At 38.6% G+C, this 18,622-nt stretch overlaps 1 protein-coding gene across 1 annotated transcript; it reads right to left on the bottom strand.

Moving 5' to 3' along the window:
* Positions 1-4,970: 4,970 nt before the first annotated feature.
* On the bottom strand, positions 4,971-18,152 carry mle (dosage compensation regulator mle). Its single transcript, XM_087358942.1, has 2 exons — positions 12,955-18,152; positions 4,971-11,314 (listed from the first exon to the last, which is right to left on the bottom strand). Exon 1 carries the CDS (start codon positions 17,200-17,202, stop codon positions 13,510-13,512), a length of 3,693 nt encoding a protein of 1,230 aa, XP_087215068.1. The 5' UTR covers positions 17,203-18,152; the 3' UTR covers positions 4,971-11,314; positions 12,955-13,509.
* Between the last annotated feature and the right edge of the window lie 470 nt (positions 18,153-18,622).

Raw genomic sequence — 18,622 nt, 5'->3', positions numbered from 1 at the left:
CACGGTCGGCGCCACACCGAGACCTGCAGAGACCGGTTGGCGCAGACACCGAGGCAGTCAGCAACCGTGTGAGAGAGACTAAGTCCAACGGTGACAGGATGTGGCATTCAAGGAGGGTGGCATGCATCTCTCGGGGAAAGTTTTGAAGATATTTCATAATTTTCAAAAATTTCGAAAAATCAAAAAACGTTGGAAATTGGCTGAAAAGCGCACAAAACCAAAATTTTATGAAAATTTTGAAAAAAATTTGAAAGTTGAATTTTTCAAAAAAAGTTTGTTTTGTGCGCTTTTTGGGCATTTTCCAGCATTTTTTGATTTTTCGAAAAATTTCAAAAATTTTAAAAATATTTTCAACAATTCTTCCCACCTAATGTTTTGCAGGACCGGCCTCAGTCGGGCTCTTTCTTATATACTCTGTCTCTGACGAACGCGGCCTTTGACTGACACGGTTTCTTACATGTCTCTGAGAAGTACGGTTGCGGCTGTCTCCACATGAGCAGAGACCGAGACGGGCAATTACACGGTCGGCCCCACACCGAGTAATGCAGAGGCCGGTTGGTACAGACACCGAGGCAGTCAGCAACCGTGTGAGAGAGACGAAGTCCAACGGTGACAGGATGTGGTATTCAAGGAGGGTGGCATGCATCTCTCGGGGAAAGTTTTGAAATTATTTCATATTTTTCAAAAATTTCTAAAAATCAAAAAACGTTGGAAATTGGCTGAAAAGCGCACAAAACCAAAATTTTTTGAAAATTTTGAAAAAATTTTGAAATTTGAATTTTTCAAAAAAAGTTTGATTTGTGCGCTTTTTGGCCATTTTCCAGCATTTTTTGATTTTTCGAAAAATTTCAAAAATTTTAAAAATATTTTCAAAAATTCTCCCCACCTAATGCCTTGCAGGACCGGCCTCAGTCGGACTCTTTCTTTTATACTCTGTCTCTGACGAACGCGGTCTTTGCCTGACACGGTCTCTTACATGTCGTCTCTGAGAAGTACGGCTGCGGCTGTCTCCACATGAGCAGAGACCGAGACGGGCAGAGATACGGTCGGCCCCACACCGAGTCCTGCAGAGGCCGGTTGGTGCAGACACCGAGGCAGTCAGCAACCGTGTGAGAGAGACGAAGTCCAACGGTGACAGGATGTGGCATTCAAGGATGGTGGCATGCATCTCTCGGGGAAAATTTTGAAAATATTTCATATTTTTCAAAAATTTCGAAAAATCAAAAAACGTTGGAAATTGGCTGAAAATCGCACAAAACCAAAATTTTTTGAAAATCTTGAAAAAATTTTGAAATTTGAATTTTTCAAAAAATGTTTGTTTTGTGCGCTTTTTGGCCATTTTCCAGCATTTTTTGATTTTTCGAAAAATTTCAAAAATTTCAAAAATATTTTCAAAAATTCTCCCCACCTAATGTTTTGCAGGACCGGCCTCAGTCGGACTCTTTCTCACATGCTCTGTCTCTGACGAACGCGGTCTTTGCCTGACACGGTCTCTTACATGTCTCTGAGAAGCACGGTTGCGGCTGTCTCCACATGAGCAGAGACCGAGACGGGCAGAGACACGGTCGGCCCCACACCGAGTCCTGCAGAGGCCGGTTGGTGCAGACACCGAGGCAGTCAGCAACCGTGAGAGACAGACGAAGTCCAACGGTGACAGGATGTGGCATTCAAGGAGGGTGGCATGCATCTCTCGGGGAAAGTTTTGAAAATATTTCATATTTTTCAAAAATTTCGAAAAATCAAAAAACGTTGGAAATTGGCTGAAAGGCGCACAAAACCAAAATTTTTTTAAAATTTTGAAAAAATTTTGAAATTTGAATTTTTCAAAAAAAAGTTTGTTTTATGCGCTTTTTGGCCATTTTCCAGCATTTTTTGATTTTTCGAAAAATTTCAAAAATTTTAAAAATATTTTCAAAAATTCTTCCCACCTAATGTTTTGCAGGACCGGCCTCAGTTGGACTCTTTCTTACATACTCTGTCTCTGACGAACGCGGTCTTTGACTGACACGGTCTCTTACATGTCTCTGAGAATCACGGTTGCGGCTGTCTCCACATGAGCAGAGACCGAGACGGGAGAGACACGGTCGGCGCCACACCGAGACCTGCAGAGACCGGTTGGCGCAGACACCGAGGCAGTCAGCAACCGTGTGAGAGAGACGAAGTCCAACGGTGACAGGATGTGGCATTCAAGGAGGGTGGCATGCATCTCTCGGGGAAAGTTTTGAAAATATTTCATAATTTTCAAAAATTTCGAAAAATCAAAAAACGTTGGAAATTGGCTGAAAAGCGCACAAAACCAAAATTTTATGAAAATTTTGAAAAAATTTTGAAAGTTGAATTTTTCAAAAAAAGTTTGTTTTGTGCGCTTTTTGGGCATTTTCCAGCATTTTTTGATTTTTCGAAAAATTTCAAAAATTTTAAAAATATTTTCAAAAATTCTTCCCACCTAATGTTTTGCAGGACCGGCCTCAGTCGGACTCTTTCTTATATACTCTGTCTCTGACGAACGCGGCCTTTGACTGACACGGTTTCTTACATGTCTCTGAGAAGTACGGTTGCGGCTGTCTCCACATGAGCAGAGACCGAGACGGGCAATTACACGGTCGGCCCCACACCGAGTAATGCAGAGGCCGGTTGGTGCAGACACCGAGGCAGTCAGCAACCGTGTGAGAGAGACGAAGTCCAACGGTGACAGGATGTGGTATTCAAGGAGGGTGGCATGCATCTCTCGGGGAAAGTTTTGAAATTATTTCATATTTTTCAAAAATTTCTAAAAATCAAAAAACGTTGGAAATTGGCTGAAAAGCGCACAAAACCAAAATTTTTTGAAAATTTTGAAAAAATTTTGAAATTTGAATTTTTCAAAAAAGTTTGATTTGTGCGCTTTTTGGCCATTTTCCAGCATTTTTTGATTTTTCGAAAAATTTCAAAAATTTTAAAAATATTTTCAAAAATTCTCCCCACCTAATGCCTTGCAGGACCGGCCTCAGTCGGACTCTTTCTTTTATACTCTGTCTCTGACGAACGCGGTCTTTGCCTGACACGGTCTCTTACATGTCGTCTCTGAGAAGTACGGCTGCGGCTGTCTCCACATGAGCAGAGACCGAGACGGGCAGAGATACGGTCGGCCCCACACCGAGTCCTGCAGAGGCCGGTTGGTGCAGACACCGAGGCAGTCAGCAACCGTGTGAGAGAGACGAAGTCCAACGGTGACAGGATGTGGCATTCAAGGATGGTGGCATGCATCTCTCGGGGAAAATTTTGAAAATATTTCATATTTTTCAAAAATTTCGAAAAATCAAAAAACGTTGGAAATTGGCTGAAAATCGCACAAAACCAAAATTTTTTGAAAATCTTGAAAAAATTTTGAAATTTGAATTTTTCAAAAAATGTTTGTTTTGTGCGCTTTTTGGCCATTTTCCAGCATTTTTTGATTTTTCGAAAAATTTCAAAAATTTCAAAAATTCTCCCCACCTAATGTTTTGCAGGACCGGCCTCAGTCGGACTCTTTCTCACATGCTCTGTCTCTGACGAACGCGGTCTTTGCCTGACACGGTCTCTTACATGTCTCTGAGAAGCACGGTTGCGGCTGTCTCCACATGAGCAGAGACCGAGACGGGCAGAGACACGGTCGGCCCCACACCGAGTCCTGCAGAGGCCGGTTGGTGCAGACACCGAGGCAGTCAGCAACCGTGTGAGAGAGACGAAGTCCAACGGTGACAGGATGTGGCATTCAAGGAGGGTGGCATGCATCTCTCGGGGAAAGTTTTGAAAATATTTCATATTTTTCAAAAATTTCGAAAAATCAAAAAACGTTGGAAATTGGCTGAAAGGCGCACAAAACCAAAATTTTTTTAAAATTTTGAAAAAATTTTGAAATTTGAATTTTTCAAAAAAAAGTTTGTTTTATGCGCTTTTTGGCCATTTTCCAGCATTTTTTGATTTTTCGAAAAATTTCAAAAATTTTAAAAATATTTTCAAAAATTCTCCCCACCTAATGCCTTGCAGGACGGCCTCAGTCGGACTCTTTCTTATATACTCTTGCTCTGACGAACGCGGTCTGTGCCTGACACGATCTCTTCCATGTCATCTCTGAGAAGCACGGTTGCGGCTGTCACCACTTGAGACAGAGACCGAGACGGCCAGAGACACGGTCGGCTGGACACCGAGTCCTGCATAGGCCGATTGATGCAGACCCCGAGGCAGTCAGCAACCGGGTGAGATAGAGGCCGAGTCCGGCAGAGACAGGTTGTGGCATTCACCGAGGCTGGTATGCATCTCTTGGAGACAGTTTTGAAAAAAAGTTGGAAATTTTCAAAATTTTCGAAAAATCAAAGAATGCTGGAAATTGACTAAAACGCGCACAAAACAAAAAAATTCGAAATTTTATTAAGTTAAAAATTCTCAAATGCTTTTGATTTTGTGTGCTTTTTTAAACAATTTCCAGCATTTTTTGATTTTTTTCAAAATTCTCCCCACCCGATAGCTGGCAAAAGCAGTGACTGCCAGACATGATCTCTGACGCACTATGTCTCTGCCTTAAATATTAGAGGGAGTGATAAGCACAGGAGGTGGAATTGTAAAACACACACTCAAACATGTATGAAGGGAAGCAGAGGACCCTCAGCCAGAGACATAGGGAGACACCCACGGGAGAAGGGACACATCCCAATATTCCTTCGCGGTTTTAGGTATGAAGGTGTGTAATAAAGTAATACGTATTGCTATGGTGGGTACTGACAACTAATTATATCACACATCATGTGTCAGATTTTGAACATATAGTAACAGGATTTCCGACTCACTAGATACATTTTTAAAATGAAAACTGTATCTCAGAAAACTAAACAATACTGACCACAAAAATAATAGTAAGCATAATACCCCCAAAATAAAGATTTATAAGTCATGTTTGATAAAAAGGGGTTTCATAGTATATGTCTACTTCTATATAACAGTGATATGAGAAATTTTTCTCGTGCAAGCATGCAGATATTTATTATATATTCTTAAACATTACATTTCCCTCATTTGACAGATTCCTCAGTTTTGTGTTCTAATTTCTTGAGTGTCAAGAATAAATTTAAAAACTGATTTTGATATCTGATATGCAAATATTAATAAGCTATTTCATTAATGTGCAGTACGTTGCATACCAACAGCACTTATGTCACATATGAAAAATAAAATATTAAAATGTATAGCTATGTAGCATATATACTGTCTATGCAATACCTTCCATATATGAAACTCAAGATACGGATAATGAATGCTCTATGTATTTGCCATGAGTACCTCATACATGATCCACTGGACTGACCACGTCTGTATGAATAGAAAGATAAAAGTAAAGTTCACAGTACTAAATCATAATGCTGGTATACTTCAGACTGCAACAGAATGAGCTAATCTCAGCTATTAAATGACTGTATGTTTCAAAATAATTAAATTATGACAACAATACCAAATTACTGACAGTTCACTGAAAATAACTACACACCAACCATCATAGTTTCAATTGTTAAATTGCACACTTTGTCTTCACACGTAAGTGAACTCTTGTAATTATACCAAACAGTAAAGTAAGAAGACTATTACAAAAAAGTACATTTTCTCCTGCTAGAGCAGATTTTGAAGAACTCTAAACATACAAAACAAAATCTCAACCTATACAACGAAAGATACTGGCAAATGAAATTGCCTTAATATGTAATTTAATCAATAAAACAGTATGAGAGATTACTGAATGTATTAAATTTGACTGGACTTAACCCAGTGCCAGAGTATCAATCCTAATCAGTGACTGAAGTTTAATTTACAGATTTCAAAAAACTAGTATCAGATGGTGAATCACTGTATAAACTGTCAATAAAAGTGGAAGATTAAATGGTGAATGTTAGGGATGCCAATCAATATCAATAATCAAATAATTATGAGAAATTCTGACAGACAACAAATGTATATATTCCAATACAATATGCTCTCTGAATATTCTTTCACATGCAAGTTTTCCTTTAGTACTTTTTAAAGAAACTTGTTACAAGCACAAGGAATTAAACTTGGCCTCTTAGAAAAAGGATTTAAACTATTCCCTCAGAACCTTCCTACTTTAATCAAGAGGAAATGGGATGGCTGTACGGTTCAGAACAATGAATTATAAGCCAAAATTCTCAAATGTACTCATGCCCACATAATTTCACTTGTGTTCCGCTTATCAAGACTTCTCTCAAATTTAAACTGAATGCAGTTAGTGTAGTATAGTATATAAATGGAAACACATCATACTTACATTTATATTACCAATATACCTCTGAAACTTAATTATAGAGAATTATAAGAGGAGTCTTAACAAGCAATAAACTTATCATCACAGTGCACATTAAGTACATCTTGAAAAAAATTGGCTTCAAAAATATGTTTCTGAAAATTGTGATATTGAACTGTACAGCCATCCGGTTTCCTCCTGCTGGAAATTTCAGCCATTTAGCAAATCATTGAACAGATGGTAGTTAACACAAATATAACTACCATCTCAAAAAGAAATAATTACTATATAATTCCATTTAACTAGCATTATGAGCTTCTTAACTTTCTCGAAGTATTATTAATTTTTAAAAATGTGGCAATTTCGTTCATCTGGAGTGCACCCTCTCTATGTAATATGACTGACTTCAGGCTTGAGTTCTGATGATGGAAGGATAATGAGTATGTAAACCCACTCTGGTATGGTGGCTATATTAAGGACAGTGAGACTAAGTTAATAATGAAAACTATTTTAGTCTCCAACTTCTGAGCCCAGCAGATGCTGTCAGCCATTTCCTGGTGAGAAAAATCTGTTCACAGTATGTAAAATTTTTCTTTTGGACAATGTCCACTTCTAAATTATAAAATTATAAAACTAATGCAACATTCCAGAAGATGGATTCTGCCTCCAACTTCAGGTAAAAAGGGGGGAAAGGGACAGAAAGCCTCTCTGCTGAGGGCCCAACCTGCTTTTTACCTAAGACAGACACAGAATCAAGATTCCAAAATGCTGTAGAGTTTTGCAATTTTTTCATTTAAACAAAGGACAAAGTCCAAAGGAACAATTGGACATACAATGCACAATCAGGAATCTTCAAAATCTGTTCATGTATCATGCTGCATGATTCCAGAATCTGTGCTGAAATAAACATTATTATGTTGGAATTCTGCAGGTCAAATGGTCTTGGTTAATGTTCATATAAAAATATTTTATTAAATATAAATATATCATATAGTTCAAGTAAAATGGTTCAATACTACTATTAATTGTTTCAATACTGATATTGAATGGCATCCCTGGAGAGTTTATTGATTATTACCTTGATGAAAGGACAGCTAATACAGTCACCTGTTTTACATTTTTGACAGAACACAGGGACAGTTGTAAACACCTACCCTTTCATTTTTATAAAAAACTCAAAGACTCTTACTCAAATATGATGTGCTAATATTTCGTTTTAGGCAACTTTAATATTACAATAAACAGATTCTACCATAAAAAGCTGTATAAGCCAAGTAAGACTTCTTGTCAATTATCAATGTCCCAACCAAAGATTCTACTTCTTGCACATACACCTTACAAGCAATCAAATTTCTCTTAGGCACATAACCTAACATTTCATTAATATTATCACAAACGAAGCAAAATACCTATGCTGGCATTGGCAATACACTATTCAGCTCTATTACCAACATCAACATTTGGAGGACAATAGCAGCCAATGGTGGCAACATTGTTAAGCAAAGTTTATAATTATCACATCAAAATCCAAATTTGAATTGTTTTAAAAGCTGCAAATCTCATCCCTCTTTATTACTGGCTCCTAATGTTTTGGCTGGCATCAAAGCAGTATCTATTTTTTAACACTTTCCTACTTTCAAGATGCAATACCATTTTAGTAACACACATAATTTTCCCCTGAAATTAAAGGAAACATACAACCATATCATACAAAAGGATATAAAGTAAATTATAACATCTGGAACTTCACATCTCAACTGCAGTACAAACTTAACTGTAAAATACAAACAATGAAGTTTGAAAAAATAAATTGCCAAATGGTAAGGTTATTACTTGCAAAGGTCTGGACAATTTTGTATGAAGGAAGAATTTTGTGGACAATGCAATAGCAATAATAGCAACTCACATCATCCCTGAACTGACCGAAGAGTAAATTCTGTTTTATAGCTGCAGTAGGACAGCATCCTAACCACAGAATATTAAACACAACTCTTCACACGCACTCACCCCCTTATTTTAAATATCAATACAATCAAATCACCAAATAAGATCTGATTACACAGATGTCATGTCAGCAAACACATATGGCAATAAAATCTTCTTAGGCTATCAGCCGCGTCAAGTGGTTAAAGCATGAAAAGACCAATGTCCATCTCTGTCCTCGTCCTCAGGGTACTGAAGTGGTTGGGGCTCTCCACCATTATATACCTGCTCCAGCCCCGTGTGACTGGTGGATGACGTCACTAGCTCGCCTTGTTATGTTCAGCTTACCGGTTATATAACATATTCAACACAGGAAACCAGGCCCAGCTTAGCATAAAACCTCCATCTCTGTTGTTGTCTAACCGGTAAGCTGAGCATAACAAGGTGAGCTCGTGATGCCATCCACCAGTCACATGGGGCCGGAGCAGGTATATATAAATAATACGGTGGAGAGCCCCAACCACTGCTAGGAAGGGACAATGTCTTGCACTTGCACAGGACTCTGCCCTTAGTTAGCTTTTTGGTTGGTTGGCCTCAACCACTTCAGTACCCTGAGGACGAGGACAGAGATAGTCCTCGAAACGTTGGTCTTTTCATGTTTTAACCACTTCACGAGGCTGATAGCCCGAGAAGACTTTATTGTGCATAGTCGCTGTGAAAGCTCAAGATCATACAAAACACATATGGATTTGAATCTAAGAAAAAACCCAAAATGTGCTACAAAAAGCAGACTAAACACATTTCACCTTTAGTAGATGGCACAGCCTTTATCATAAACATAAGACAGCAATGTTTTACTTCTGTTTCAAATCAAGGTAGACTTGACATAATTGGTCTTGTCTCTTACACCAAGTTTGCTGGTAGCTGTATAAACTACCTGGGCTCTCATAATCTACCAAGAAGTAAGTTATTTTATAACAGCAAATATACCCAGTATAAAAATTTGTATTCGGCTGGAATGTGTAAGTCACACACAAGAACAACAATGTCAGCATTGCAAACAGCTTTGAAGAGTTAATTGGAATGGAAAATGTTAATATTTGGGACATATGATTGGCAATCCCTGCACTAGACACTTCAGATCTGTCTAGACAGACTGCAATGTTCATAAAATAACATATACATATAAACTCTCTTGGTTACTTTCACAGATACATAAAGTGGTATGTTGTTTTTAAGATCATATCTTAGTTATATGAAAGAGAAATCAAATAAAACATTGCATTTCAATAACCATAACAAAATAGCTTGTTATCAAGGGAACCAAATTTTACAAAATACCTATTTTATGAACTACCTCACACATACAAATTAATTGGTAAAACATAAAACCACTTGACAACTCATATTGAAATAAGAATGAATAATTTCAATTTCTTCATTTCTCATTACTCACTGGTAATTACTGAAAAATGAAACTGACCAGATGAAGTCAAAATATAACTTTCTTCTAAGTTACAGGTTGGAAACTGCACTAGCATCACTCTCATACACACGACCTTTGATATCTGCTATTCTAATTAAAACTACGGTTCCTCACAATGTGATTCCATCTTTCATCACCACTGACACTAATTACAATGTCATTAAAATTAGATTTTACACTAGCAAAGAAATACAACGAAATTAAAAACATAGAAGATATTTTTCATCCAATTCCATGTCTTCATTCACACCAGTTCATCTGTGTGGGTTTTCCTTCCTTGAATCCTATCCTGACTGTATTGGGGTCATGGACTAATAGGATTATCACAAAGTACTAAAATCCACACCTCTGTGCATTAATACCAAAAGGGAAAATGTCACACTTGCAATCACCTTTGTGGTAAAATCAATACAGAGTTTTCCATACTGTTATGGAAAGCACTGGTCTTACTTTTAAATTTGAATTAATATAAATAAATCATTTTAACACAAACATTACACAAATAATATTAGTGCTAAATGGCTCTGCAACCAAACTAGAAACTAGTTTGTGTTCTAATAAATATTTTGTGGTTATTAATTTCACCTAAAGAGAAGGCAGTGGGAGTTCAAGGACAATAATACAGTTAACTTCATAACTGGATGTTCTAAAAACTTTAGTATGGAGAGAAACTACAAATGGTAAATTAATACACTTCACATGCATTTTCTGACTCTTATCAAAGTGTGTGAAAGTTTACTCAGAGTTTCTTGCTGCAGAACATGTTAATCAAAATTAACTGACAATGTTTTTATCCAAAGTTTCATTAAGCATCTGACATCAAAGAACTTTCAATATCTTGCCAGCACAATGTGTCAATTAATGGAGTTCAGACTAAAATTGTTGTGGATGGTAAATCTTTTGAACACATTAACAAATTCTTTAGGATTTTAGTTAAGTTATGATATAAAAAATAGATTGCAGGTTCCAGTAACTCACTGAGACAATAAAACAAATACTTTAGGCAAAGTCTGTAAAGAGATGCTCAACTAACAACAAAACAAATGACTAGATGCATCCAAAATGCACTTCTTCTGGGCCGTGGCAGGATATAGACTGATAAAACGTATAAAAAGACAGTATAATAAGAATTAAGCTAAGAGTGATTGCATTCATATCAACAATTTATAGATACTAACACACATGGGATGGGTATATATTAGAAAGCATAAAGAAAGTACTAACCTATAAACAGCATGAAAGGTGCAGTCAAGGACACCCACTAGCTACATGTTGCCAAACAACTTCAAATGTTTATGATCTGCAGCCAGACCATACCAAATCACCTGAACCCCACTGTATGATAATTATTTAGTTTTAAAATGATTAAGATGTCTTTCATCTTCAGCAAGAGATAATTATGACAATCAACTCTTCAGCGCCCAACTAACAGAGTTTTGAACTAAAAATCACAAATTTTCAAATAAGTTATTAAACTATACTACCTGTTATATTAAATCTTAATCTGACAGGAAGAAGTACAGCAAACTGCCACTTTGCCCAGATGGTCTTAGGCTGGCCACAAGAGCAAACACCGACCAGGGATGAAATGCAATCTCTTCCTTTTCCACCACAAAACTTTGAGTTAATTCTCACATATCCTACAAAGAAAGTTAACATGGTCAAACAGTGAAGTAACAAGCTGCTTGTATCTCCCAAACTCTTTACAGGGTGTGTTCTCCAGATTGAACAAAGCTAAAAATAAATAAGTAGCCATCCCCACATCAGTGTCACCAGCTTTCAAACACAGGAGGTAATTGATGTGGTTTACGGTAATTTAAATGCTGGAGAAACAATTTGTACAACAACCACACATTTCAAGAATGCATAACATGTCTGAGTAAATACATCTGACAGATTTTAAGAACTTTTCATATTCTTAAAATGCATACAATTAGAATTTTAGCAGATCCAACATACTGTAACAAAGTTTTTAAGATATCTACAATTATTCAATTCTCCTAACAACTGAGAGCCAAAGTCTGAATTTAAATGACTAACACACACATGACAGACATGAATAAAAAGAACAAAAATTTCTGGACACCAGCATAAAACACAGGAACCAGTGATGATTATGGTAATAAAATGTAATAAACTTGCCAGTACAAACTTGCTTTCATCCCCATAAACCTTACCAAATACTATAACGCAGTTGAATTTTTTTGTTACATCATCTCATACAAATAATTATGGCATTATTATATCTCCATGACATTAAGGTACATTCAATTGTTCATTGTAGGATGAGTATGTCACATTCACACAAACTTACACTATACAGGAATCCACATAAATGTAGGAGATAGTTAATTAGGTAACTACAGATCAAAAATGTTATATGAACATTTTGAAGTTACAGATATGAAGTGTACTCTACACTGGGAAATGAACAGAATTTGTGAACACTGCTGGGAAAATCATAAATTCAGTATAAGAGGCTAATACAAAAACTTCCAGACACAAATTTTAATTGGCCCAAAAGGAAGTAACTGATTGGATGCAGACCAGTACCCACACCTGTGGACTTCCACAAAAATCCAGCAATTACTATACTGACATTTCACGTAATGTGTGATTTTAAGATGACCGTCTTCTGGTTGTAGTGCCATGTAATCTGGTAAAAGTTTACCATCATTTCAGGGGTGCTTGCTGGCAGATCACCCTGATGATGGATGAAGCAAGCATCTCGGAAATGTCACTAAACTTCTACTAGACTACATGGTGGCATAACTCAGAAGACAGTTATCTTCATACTTGCCACCATGAGAACATGAAATCCTACTTAATGTGTGACTTACTGCTAAAAATTTCAAGGTGTGTGTCATGTACACACATTTGTATTCCTGTCCACAGAGAAATATAATCTAAAAGCAGACACAGTTCATCATGCAGAAACTAACAAGAAGTGTTCAGCAGTTAAATAACCTACAAAAACATGTGGTTCAAACAAATATTTGCTGCACCAAATGTTGAGAGAGAAATTATGCTGATGGTGTGTTTAAGTCACTTTACAAAACAACTCCTTTCAGTGTTCTGTACTATATAACAATAAATATGGAACACGCCATGTTCTCAACAGATTACAGACTGCAGTACTGACAACTAGCACTCACAATGCTTAACTGGAACTGTAGCTTTATGTTTAATGCTTAAAAATAATAATTGAATGTGTAATGTTTAATGTCTGCAAGTACTCTACTCAACTGGAAAAGGAGGTACACCTTAGACGATTACTTACCCAGGATTTAATCCTGCGTGTAGTATATATTATTATTATATGTACTCATTCGCTCACTCTAAGGTGCAGAATATTCTTTCAAAAGTCTATTGTACATTCAGCATGTCAAAGAATAGCCACTTTCCACATGGGTCCGAAGGTTCATCACCATGTTCACAGCATTACATACAGCCTTATGTACAACACTGAATTTATGATTTTATCAGCAATGTTTATAAATTCTGACCACTTCCTTTTGTTGCCTCACTCTGGAGTAAACTCTTTGTCCACAACTTTCGGAGATCTGAAATGCTTGAGCATTGGAAACAGGCTCACATAACATTTTCAACTCAGAATTACAAAATAAACAACCTCCAGAAGATCAGTTCCACATTTCCTGGGACATGTATCCAGTACAAATAAGTGTATGATATTGCCAACTGTATTTAAATACTGCTACAGAGTAACTGAAATATTAACCTTTCCAATAACGGTGTGTCTAGAAACATCGTATCACCAGTCTTCAAAGTGTAAAACTACTGAACATTTTATGCACTAGAACGTGGTAATGCTCTCTCAGTATCCACCTCGATAATCACCACCGAAACCTCCTCCACCACCACTATAATAGCCTCGTCCTCCTCCTCTGTAAGTACCATAGCCACTAAAGCCATAGCCACCTCTTCCCTGGTTGCCATAACCTCCTCTGAAACCACCCCCACCACCACGCATCATCTTTGGGGGTGGTCCATTGTTTCCAAAGCTGTGACCACGTGGTGGGCGTTGACTACTAAAACCTCCCATACCAACTTTTTCCAAGCCATAACGTCCAGCATTCATTTTGCATAGCTGTTTGATGACATTTACCACCCTTCCATCAAGGGGAGACATCTCTGTGATAGACTCTGGCTCAAGTGATGCACGAACCACCAGACTTTCTAGAACTGGACGTAGTGCAACTACTGCAGCCGCCACATCAGGTTTCATTGCCAGATTGATCCAGTTGTCAAGGCGCACCACATTATCAACAAGCTCCACTTTGCGCGAACCAAATAGCAAGAGGTGAATGGGGGTAACCATGGTCATCTGCTTGCACGACACAGCACGTGTCCGAATCTTCTCTCCAAATACAAAGAATGGAAAAGGGAAATGTTGTTCCATGTTGCTGCAATTCACCGATGTCTTGTGGATCAATGCAGCTTTTGACTCTGTTGTAAGAACTTTGCGTTTTTCCTTGTGAAAGCAAACATTTGGATACAGCCCCATGCACATTAGAGCTGTAACCATGTCTAGCTTGGGGTCAGGTTGCCCTTGGTAGTTGAATACAACAGGTACCATCGTCTCCTCTGGAAATCCTGCAGACTGCAAGAGTTCCTTCAGTTGGTTCTTGGCCTCCCATGTGACCCTCAATGTGGGCATGGACAGCATCTTGTGGTCACAGAATGTGGCCTCTGCCTGCTCACCACCCATGCGTGCCTCTTCCCAGGCCTGGAAGGCATTCAACATGGCTACATGATCTGAGTAACGGTTCCCAGCAAAAGCTTTCTGCTGGTATGTCAGTCTTCTGTGGTCCATTCCTGTTGTGAATACTTCTGGTAATGTTGAGCTATTTGCTGCCATTGTAGCTAGAGAGTCACCACAGAAGAATATACAACCAAGAATCATCATCTTCCCAAGTCGGGGTTCTATTGGCAACTTTGCCAGTATTCGGCCCAGAGGAGTTAGTTCATCATTGCTGTCAAGACATTTCATTTCCCTTAGAAGTACCTCAGCCTCAATGACTGCATCTATAGGTGGTGGCTGGATGGCTTTACTAAGAAACTGACCTATGGCACCAAGTCGCAAGAGTTTAATGGAAAGAGCAAGCTCATGGAGTGGAGTTCGGAACATTTCAGGTGTCATGTGTTCATCAAGACGTTCATAGCGAGACTTGCTCAGCAGGTGGAAGCAGAATCCTGGCCGAACTCTACCTGCACGACCCTTCCGCTGCTCAAGGTTTGTTTTTGAAGCCCAGACTGTTGCATAGTTGGTCATATTATTGTGTGAAGTGAATAACTTCATTTTTGCTTTGCAGCTATCTATTACATAGACAACATCATTAATTGTAATAGAGGTTTCTGCTATATTTGTTGACAGGATAATCTTTGTTATTCCCTCTGGAACAGGTTCAAATACTCGGTGCTGATCTTCTCTTGGCAACTGTGAGTGAAGTGGAATAATGCTATAGCCCTGGCTCCCAAAAACTGGATGTTGTTGAAGATGACGCATCAGTGCAAAAATCAAGTTCCACCCAGGCAAGAATATGAGAACTGCACCTGGAAAGCCCAATGTTTTAATGTACTTCAACAGTTCTTCTATTAGCTCAAAACTTACTTCCTTCTCACTCAACTGAGCTACTGCATTTTGAGTCTGTACAGTGTATTCAGAAGATACCATCTTGTTGAGATTCTCTTCTTGATCTTCTGCACCTACTGTTCCTTCACTGTCATCCTTATCTTTGTTACGGCGTTTTCGGGTATCAGCTGGTGGAACAAAGTTTAGCATCTGCACACAATCCTCCAAGAAGTACTCCTGCACTGAATAGGCTCTACCAGGTACCTCAATAACAGGACAGTTGTTGAAGTACTCCCTGAACAGAGTGGTATCAATGGTAGCAGACATAAGAATTAGTCGTAGATCAGGATAAGTGTGAATCATATCACGTAAAACAACCATTATGAAATCACTGTTGACATCACGCTCATGAATTTCATCAACAATAACATGCGACACTCCTCGAAGGCCATTCTCAAGCTTTCGAAGTAACACTCCAATAGTACAAAACATAATTCCTCCATAAGGTCTTGGGAGGCATGACTCAAAGCGCACACTATAACCCACACTCAAACCTAATTGTTCTACTCTCTCGTTAGCCACACGGTCTGCCACAGACACAGCTGATATACGTCGAGGTTGTGTCACAACAATATTGCAATATGCACCTTGTCCAGATTGAATGTAGTCATCTAATATATACTGACATACTTGAGTTGTTTTTCCACAACCAGTGTTTCCTCTGATAATAACCACAGAACTATCATTAATGGCTTCCATAATACCACCCTTCATTGCAGACACAGGAAGTGCACCTCGCTCTTTCACCATAGCCTGAAGAGTAGTATCATTCTGCATTCGATCTCGAAAATTATTTGCAAGATCTTCACTGATTTGATCCATTGTTGCTTGAGCAAGAGGACCTTCATCAATGTTACAACCAGTCCATGGGTTCCAGTTGGGCTGTGGGGGTGACCATGTCACAACACCTGCTGGTTGGGTCTTTGACGACACAAAATCATCCACAATATGTGTTGTCAACAGAGACACTGGTCCTGTTCCAGTTTCTGTGAGAAGTGGCACTGGTTTTATCTGCAGGTCTTCTAGTACATCATAAACTTCTTTTTCCAAATCAGGACTAAGTGCTACTTCATATGGTTTCATTTGCTGACTCTCTTTGTTTTTCTTCAGGGTACCACTAAATGCCTCTATCACTCCTAAATGAAACAATTGACGCACCAGTGAAAGTGCACAACTCTTAGATGCTGTCTGTTTGTTTGAACCTGTCTCTCGACCCATAATGGTTCTTCCTAACTGCTTCACATAGAAGCTCATTTCAGCAACAAAACTTCTAGTATGGTCTGGTCCAACAGGTGTGTACTTGTAGTCGGTCTGGATGCGATGCATCTGCATGAACTGATGCAATTTAGATTTCGCATTCTCTACCGTCCAGTTGCCATGAATACTTGCATTTACATCCAAGTCCTCTGCTTCTTCCACTTTTTGTTGCTCAGCTAATCTGTCCATGTAAGTCTGAGGCCGGTCTCCATCACGTTGGTATGGACGATATGCCTCACCTATTTCATTAGGGCCCATTCCGGGCTGGAAAACGGGACGCGTGAGACCAAGTGACACATGAGGTGCAGTAGGGCCGCCAGATGGTAGATCTGATGGAAGTGCATCTTTGGCATCAGTCGCTGGTCCAAGCTCAGACGGAAGATCCTTCGAATTGACAATAGACTGACGCACCAGATACTGAACAAAATCTTTTGCTGCATTACTCTGTGCATCCTTCTTGTTTGTGGAGTTCCCTGCACCAACATAACCAAATCCTTCTACACGTACTTCACACAAGAAACGTTGTCGATGCTTCGGACCTGTGGGTCGAACATCAAATTGTGGAATCACTTTCTGTTTTGTACACCACTGATGAAAAAATGACTTTATATCACCCATAGTGCAGATACGTGCACTAATAACACGACTTAAAGAACTTTGATAATTAAATTACACTATTTTTTCCTCGCATAAAGTTTCACCTTTCGCCCAGCCACCGAGCTCACGCCATTTCAATATGAAGACAGTGCTGACAATCGTAAACACAGATAATTCCCACCAGCCAGGTTGTTTCCGATTCTTCCTGCATCAGCAACAAAATTTAGTACATTTTCTATGAAACTTCATTCGTCCAAAGAAGAACGAGAGTACTGAATATTTTCATGCTGTTCTAAATAATATTGATGTGGAATAAGGATTTGAGAAATTGTTTTGGCGTAAATACGTCTATATGGAAGGGTCATTCCGCAAAAAAAGTGACAGAAAAATGTGTAAGATCCGTATCAACAAATCGACAACAATGTGTAAATATGGACCGACAACAATGGTCAGCTTGCGTGCATTATTATGTTACCTATGAAACGTAATCTGTATACTCGGCATTGTTGTGTTACATTACTGCCGTCAACAATCCGCTTTCGTAACAAGATGGATGACATTGAAGATAACATTACATTACATTAATTTACTTTACATTACATTACATTACATAACAGAGACGTAAATATAATTTAAATACAGAGACGTATTTACGTCAAATTCTCCGGAACCGTGGTTCCACTGTAACTTTTTAACCATACTGTTCATACCAGCGTAGTTCCAAGGTAAATAGAGGCTTTCTTACTTTCGAAAGGTGACGCTCGTTGTCGTTTGAAAAGTTGTACTCGGCTTGCCAAAGAATAACCCACTTTCTTCATGGAACCCGAAGGTTCGTCACCTTGTTCACAAAAGATCGCCACCGGTCTCTAACCTGATATAGGTGCATCCAGTTTGCTCCATCGATTCCTGTCTCCCTGAGGTCCATCATAACGTTGTTCTCACACCTACACCTAGGTCTTCCCAGCGGTTTTCGCTCTCAAGACTACCCAACCAATACCCTACAAACACCCCTCCCTTCAACCCATGCTCGCCACATGTCCCGCCCGCCTCATCCATCAATATTTAATTACACTAATATCAGGCTAGGAGTTCAGGCCGTGAAGCTCATCCTTATGTAATGTTCTCCATGATCCATCTTATTCCCTTTTAGGTTCTAATATATCCTTTTCAACACTCTTTTCTCAAAAACCATCAATTTACGTTCCTCTTTCAAAGTGAGAGACCAGGTTTCATACCCATACTGCCAAATTACACTTTGTACATTTTAACCTATAGTTTTTTTGTGAGAGATGGGAGGACAAAATATTTTGGGCTGAATGATAACAAACATTCCCTGAGTTTAATCTGCTCTATATTTTGTCATGAATGTCATTCTGACTTGTTAGTGTTGTGATCATATGCTTTGTCTTTTTTGCATTTATTTCCAGACCAATATCCCCAC

This window comes from Zootermopsis nevadensis, unplaced genomic scaffold (assembly GCF_977971745.1).
Source record: "Zootermopsis nevadensis isolate Lab colony 2312 unplaced genomic scaffold, Znev_1.0 Znev_ptg000030l, whole genome shotgun sequence".
Lineage (NCBI taxonomy): Eukaryota > Metazoa > Arthropoda > Insecta > Blattodea > Termopsidae > Zootermopsis > Zootermopsis nevadensis.
The sequence above is the reverse complement of the archived record's forward strand: the minus strand, read 5'-3'. Positions and strand labels throughout refer to the sequence as shown.

Excerpts from the sequence above, each read along its gene's own strand:
- mle (XM_087358942.1), bottom strand. The coding sequence starts at position 17,202 with ATGGGTGATATAAAGTCATTTTTTCATCAGTGGTGTACAAAACAGAAA.